This window comes from Mandrillus leucophaeus, unplaced genomic scaffold (assembly GCF_000951045.1).
Source record: "Mandrillus leucophaeus isolate KB7577 unplaced genomic scaffold, Mleu.le_1.0 Scaffold442, whole genome shotgun sequence".
Classification (NCBI taxonomy): domain Eukaryota; kingdom Metazoa; phylum Chordata; class Mammalia; order Primates; family Cercopithecidae; genus Mandrillus; species Mandrillus leucophaeus.
The window spans coordinates 1,921,410-1,928,236 of NW_012104721.1; the positions used below are offsets into that span (position 1 = coordinate 1,921,410).

At 41.9% G+C, this 6,827-nt stretch overlaps 1 protein-coding gene across 2 annotated transcripts in view; it reads right to left on the reverse strand.

Moving 5' to 3' along the window:
* Nucleotides 1-6,827, reverse strand: part of TATDN2 (TatD DNase domain containing 2) — a 43,708-nt gene that overhangs the window by 25,792 nt on the left and 11,089 nt on the right. For both annotated transcript variants that reach the window (XM_011994129.1, XM_011994128.1), the window contains exon 3: nt 4,861-5,394. In XM_011994129.1, coding sequence (XP_011849519.1) covers nt 4,861-5,394 — 534 coding nt within the window. The remainder of the gene's footprint in view (nt 1-4,860; nt 5,395-6,827) is intronic.

The window sequence follows — 6,827 nt, forward strand, 5'->3', positions numbered from 1 at the left end:
GTTCAAGACCAGCCTCACCAACATGGTGAAACCCCATCTCTACTAAAAATACAAAAATTAGCCGGGTGTGGTGGCACACGCCTGTAATCCCAGCTACTCAGGAGGCTAAGGCAGGAGAATCGCTTGAACCTAGGAGGCAAAGATTGCAGTGAGCTGAGATCGTGCCCCTGGACTCCAGCCTGGCCGACAGAGCAAGAGTCTGTCTCACAGAAAAAAAAAAAAAAAAAAATATATATATATATATATGTACAGACAAAAACAATCATACACCAAGGAACCACAATAGCTTCAGACATCAAGAAAACCAGAAGAGGTCAGGCAAGGTGGCTCACACATGTAATCCCAGTACTTTGGGAAGCCTAGGTAGGTGGATCACCTTAGGTCAGGGGTTCGAGACCAGTCTTGGCCAACATGAAGAAACTCTGTCTCTACTAAAAATACAAAATTAGCCAGGTGTGGTGGCATGCGCCTATAATCCCAACTACTCGGGAGGCTGAGACAGGAGAATCACTTGAATCTGGGAGGTGGAGGCTGTAGTGAGCCAAGATCATACCACTGCACTCCAGCCTGGGCAAGACAAAGCGAGACTCCATCTCAAAAAAAAAAAAAAAAAAAAAAAAAAAAGCCCAGAAGAAAAGGAGCAATGCCTTCAAAATCCCGAACAAAATGATTTCCAACCTAGAATTCCGAAACCAGGCAAGCTTGCAATCAAAGTTAAAGGTAAAATAAAGGCAATCTCGGGAGACAGGAGCCAACCAGGGCTGCATTGGAGGTTGAAATCACAAAGATTAGACACCTTTTTAGACAGGTGTTCTTCAGCACCACTGACAACACAGTTCTGACAGTATTTCATGACAATGGATGGTGACAGTTCTACAACAGATGCTTCTCAACTAGGAATCTCTGCAGACTATATTGGAGGAAGTCATTATGTTATATACCCTCATGATGATACTGAGGACAGCATGAATGATCATGAGGACACAAATGGTTCAAAAGAAAGTTTCAGAGAACAAGATGTATATCTTCCAATAGCAAATGTGGCTAGGATAATGAAAAATGCCATCCCTCAAACGGGAAAGATTACAAAAGATGCCAAAGAATGTGTTCAAGAGTGTGTGAGTGAGTTCCTCAGCTTTATAGAACATCTGAGGCAAGCGAAAGGTGCCATCAAGAGAAGCGAAAAACAATCAATGGAGAAGATATTCTCTTTGCTATGTCTACCTTAGGCTTTGACAGTTAGGTGAAACCTCTGAAATTATACCTTCAGAAATTCAGAAAGGCTATGAAAGGAGAAAAGGGAATTGGTGGAGCAGTCACAGCTACAGATGGACTAAGTGAAGAGCTTACAGAGGAGGCATTTACTAACCAGTTACCAGCTGGCTTAATAACCACAGACGGTCAACAACAAAATGTTATGGTTTACACAACATCATATCAACAGATTCGGTGTTCAGCAAATTCAGTTTTCACGATCTGAAGAAATGATGGAAGGGGGAGTGTAGAGAAATGAGACTCTGTATGATTCTGGAACAGAGGCATCAGAAGGAAAGACGGTGAAAAGATGTATTTTTGTATATTAATAGCTGCAATGTAGTTTCCTGATGCTTGACTAATTGAGGTGTTAATTCTGACTTGAGAATCTTTTTCATGAATGATTTTAAAGAAAAATTTGGATTTTAAAGGTATTAAAATACTTTTGTTTTGTACGAGAGTTTGTTGCTCTGTATGACTCCTGTATGCATTGCACGTTGCAATTTATTACTGTCAGAGATTTGTAGACAGTTTCTTATTTTCATATTGAATCATGTTACTTTTGTAATTCAAGTAAGCAGCTGGGTTAATTCATGATGTTTGCCCTTTTAATAAAATATAAGCGTAGAGTTCATTTTGAATGCAAGTGCCTTTATTATAAATTTGTTTGTCTTGGTTATACCTTGCATGATAACCTAGCTAGATTTCTAGCATTTGCTGTATTTATTAAAATTATTTTTTTTTGTAAAACATTAATAGTTTAAGTAGCATCATTTTTTAAAAAAATGTAATTGAGTAAGTGTGAATGCAGAAGCAAATATCGTCTGCCCTGTTAAACTTGGTGCCCGTTAACAGTGTTTACACTGTTCATCGTGCCTGTTAATGTAGTTTTAGTTATTGGAGCTTTTCTAAGATTAGATGTGGTTTTGAGTCACATTTTTAAGAACGTTGGAATACATTTAAGTTTAATGTAGTCCTAGTGCTCTTGAAGTGGTGCCCCTTTCATTTGGTACATGATTTTGTTTCAAATCATATATTCAAGTACTATAGTATCCTCTTACAGAAGAGGAATTTTATAGTCTGATGGTAAATGTCTTCATTTTACCTTTTTAATTGAAATGTCAAGTTTCCTGTTATACTATGGAAACTAAGACACATCAGACATCATTGCGTGTACAGACCTTTTGCATGGGTGAGTGAATGAAATGGAGAACCGAGTGAGTGCTGTGAACGGTGTGAAATAGAAGCTGCCAACTTCTAGTGTGTTGTCTTCATCTCTGCAATAAACTAAACTTACATAACGTAACTTTGTATAATTTAGTAGTATGTACTTGGATTGTTTCTTTTTGAAAAGTGAGGATTTGTATTTTCTCATCTATTCTTTTTGGTATTAAGTTGAGGGATGTTTTTTAAGTTTTTAAATATCAAAATTTGCTATTGTATAGTTTGCCTAAAAGGAAGTTGGAGTGAATATCATCTTTGAAGGACACTCAAATTTATAAGGTAGAAGCAATTTCCCAGATATAGGCTGAATAGAAACATTTACTTTGCCAGAAGGACCGTTAGGAGTATATTTGGGCTAATCAGAGGTTAATAATGCCCTCATCTCCTACTATCCATTTAAAAAGCAATCTTCATTATAGTAAATTCAAATAGGAAAAAATGGGGGAGTAGTTAAGCAAAATCAACAATCATCCCACTATGTTAGAAGAACCAATGTTAATATTTTGATAAACATCATTTGTCCGTTTACTTTGCTAAATATGTATATTTTTATAAAAATGGGCTCATATTGTGCATACCGTTTTGTAACCTGCTTTTTTCACTTAACAATATATTGGGAACATCTTTTCCAGGTCAAAAAAAAGGCAATCTCAGACAAACGTTTTCCAAAAAAATTTCTCCATGTACCCTTTCTCAAGAAGCTACTAGAAAAAGTATTCCACCAAAATGTGAGAGTAAACCAAAGAAGAAGAACATGAGAAGACACAGAGTTATAGGTAGCAGAAGACTCGATCCGGGAGAAATGTGAAGGAGGCTCCAGAGAGACAGCTGCCAGCTGGCCTAAGGGCAAGCAGTCCAGACCAGAGCAGAGCAGAGTAGGACGACAGACGGCTGAAGACGTATGCCTCCAAGCCCCAAAAAAAGAAAAAGGAACAGATTCCTTACTTTGACCATACTGAGAAGGATTTTATGTCTCTCACAGTTTGGAGATTAATTAGTGAAAGGTACAGGGAAAACCAAAGGAAAAACAAAGTAACGATGAACTTTAAGGAAAATGAAGTTTTACAAGAAAGAAAATGTGATCATAGTATACAAAGCGACTCAGCTGTGAACATGGCAGTAACCAATCTTAAACAGACTTAATCCAAAAGGTATTCAAGCCACACAGGGAGGCTGCAAAAAGGGGAAGCTAATGTATCCCTGGGTGTGGGTGCTTCTGAAGGAGGTACAGAGAACTAAATTCTCATCTCCCAAGCAAGAAGTTCTCAGACATCTAAAACTGTAAAACTGATCAACAGTAAAGATTATTTAGAAACATGGGGTAAGTACTAGAAGAAAGAGCTAAAAGATGAGAAGCTGCCTGTGGAGCAGTAATAAAGGATGGGTGGAGACGAGTAAGATGGAGGAATGCAGCCAGGCACAGTGGCTCACGCCTGCAATCCCGCCACTTTGGGAGGCCAAGGCAGGTGGATGACAAGGTCAGGAGTTTGAGACCAGCCTGACCGACATGGAGAAACCCCATCTCTACTAAAAATACAAAAATTAGCCAGGTTTGGTGGCGCACACCTGTAATCCCAGCTACTCGGGAGGCTGAGGCAAGAGAATTGCTTGAAACTGGAAGGCGAAGGTTGCAGTGAGCCAAGATCACGCCATTGCACTCCAGCCTGGGCAACAGAGCAAGACTCTGTCTCAACAACAACAACCAAAAAGATGGAAGAATGCTGCCCCTCAATTATAAGCTATGTTAAAAATCACTAGTATCCCTCCAATGACATCCTTCCCTTCTTCTCTGGTTATCAAGGTATAAGTCTGCCTAGATGAAGGCTGATTTTCCAGATTCCCTTGCAGCTAGGTGTCAACCAGGTTTCCCCACTCTTGTCAATAGCAGATATACCGTGTGCAACTCTTGAGCCAAGCTCTTAACAAGGAAGGAATACACTTTCCTCTTCTCCCCTTCCCACTGGCCAGAATGCCCACATTAACAAACCCTGCATCCTATCAGAGTACCCATTTCACACCAAGAGATGGACACTGTGTTGAGGGGTGATAGAGAATCAAGACAAAAGGCACCAGTATCTCTGACGTCATGAAGCCATCCTTCTTAAGTCAAACTTAAGCTACTGTTACTTTGGCCTTTTACACAGCAGCTAAACCCACATCCTAACATATAAATCCTTTAAAAAAAAAAAAACTCAGTTTACATTTATTAATAACTGAAAATCTGAAAAGTATGTTAGAAGAAAACCATCAATTTGTTTCTTGGAGGCCTGGTTACGTAAAGTACTGTTTTTAACCAGTAACACTTAGGATCGAACTAGAAAGATGGAACACATTTCATCAAGAGAACTAAAAAGTCAGATGCCTGGCGTGAGCTTTACTCACCTTTTGGATTTCTAAATGAGAGTCAGCATCATCCAAGAACTCTAGGGGTGGAGAGCATTTGTTAATGACTGTCCTTCGGTCCCCAAGGGGCTCCTCACTGGGTTCCTCCTGAGGGTCTATAACTACTCTCCTGTCGTAGAAGCTGCTCTTCTCTGGCACAGTCTTGTCCTCCTCCACGCTGATCTCTGGGGTTGAGTCTTTCTCCTTCTGAGCAGTGGTGACTGTGACACTCCTGGCTGCTCCTTCTGCAGTCTTGGCTGGTCCTTCACTCCTGGCTGGTCCTTCTCCACGGCTGGGACGCTCTGCTGTGCTTGGTTTTGCCCGAATGGCAGCCTCTCCCTTCCTTTTTGGCATCGATTTCCCCAGGATGCCCTGGATAGCCTTCAGGTAGATCATTGTGGAGCCCTGGTCTCGAAGTCTATCCCTCTTCCTTTTCTGGATCTTGTTGGGTTCCTCAATTGTATCATTCTGACCCTCAGCTTCAGCTGCAAATTCAGAGTTTGTGGAGTTATGAGAACTATCTTTGGAATCAACCTGGAAAAAAAAAAAACAGAATTGAAAGGGCTGTTCCAAGGGCACTTTCGTACATGAAGCATTTGGCAAATTATAAATTAGTGGTGGTTCTACCAGTCAAAGGGAAAGTGATTGTGGCTAAGGCAAAGGTTCTCTCCAGGTGGTGAAGTGGCACTGTAAGAGGGGTTGATTGCTGCCATTTCTTAGCATTTACCTTCTCAAGCTCAGCAGACAATATCCTCTCACTGCAGGGGGAGGAAAGGAGCTGAAATGAACACTCTCATTAAACCAGACTGCAAGCTCCTGGAAGGCAAGGACTGCACTTCAGGCAAAACAGCAGCTCAAGCTCTTCCCACTGGAAAGGGCCCTAGAAACCAATTAGCCCAATCCCATATCTAAGGGTAAAGGAAACCTGAGGACCCAGTGAGGGGAAGAGCTAGCCCCAGGAACTCCAATCCCCCAGTCCTGAGTGCAGTGTTTTTCCCACCATACCCAAAGCCTCCTGAAAGTTCTCTGCAAACTCTGCCCCTCAAATGATCAACTTGGTTTTGGAAAATGCCTCAGTTTCTCAGTGACTGCACCAGGGTCAATCAAGATAGACTGCTCCCAACGACAAACTTCCTCCGAGACGGAAGTGAAGCCTCAGCCCCCCTCTTGCGCCCACTCACTCCAGGACTCCACAAAGAAAAAGCTAAACTTTTTGTCTGCAAGACTATTTTGCTGTGAAATTCCAATCTAGTCTAATCCCAGTCGGGTGTAAGAACACTCCACAAATGTCCCCCTAAGGCCATTCCATAAGCAGTAAACCATTATCACATTTGCACTCCTAAATCATTTCTATTAAATTCCTCTCAAAAGTAAATACAGACCAGGCACAGTGGCTCATGCCTGTAATTCAGCACTCTGGGAAGCCGAGGCAGGTGGACTGCTTGAACCCAGGAGTTCGAGACAAGCCTGGCCAACATGGCGAAACCCCATCTCTATAAAAACACGTGGGGCGCAGTGGCTCATGCCTGTAATCCCAATCCCAATTTTGGGAGGCCGAGACAGGAAGATCACTTGGGCTCGGGAATCCAAGACCAGGTTGGGCAACGTGGCAAAACCCTGTCTCTACTAAAAATACAAAAATTAGCTGGGACATGGTGGCATATGCCTGTGATCCCAGCTACATGGGAGGCTAAGGCACAAGAATTGCTTGAACCTGGGAGGCAGAGGTTTCAGTGAGCCGTGATGGCACCACTGCACTCCAGCCTGGGCGACAGAGTGAGACCCTGTCTCAAAAAAAAAAAAAAAAAGACAAAATTGCTTTATATGTATGTATTAACAAAGTCTAAAAAGCCAAACTGTTTATAATGGATCTCTTTGGGTAATGCAGGGACGTAGAAAGAGGGTTAGGCTCGGCTGGGCGCGGTGGCTCACACCTGTAATCCCAGCACTTTGCGAAGCCGAGGCAA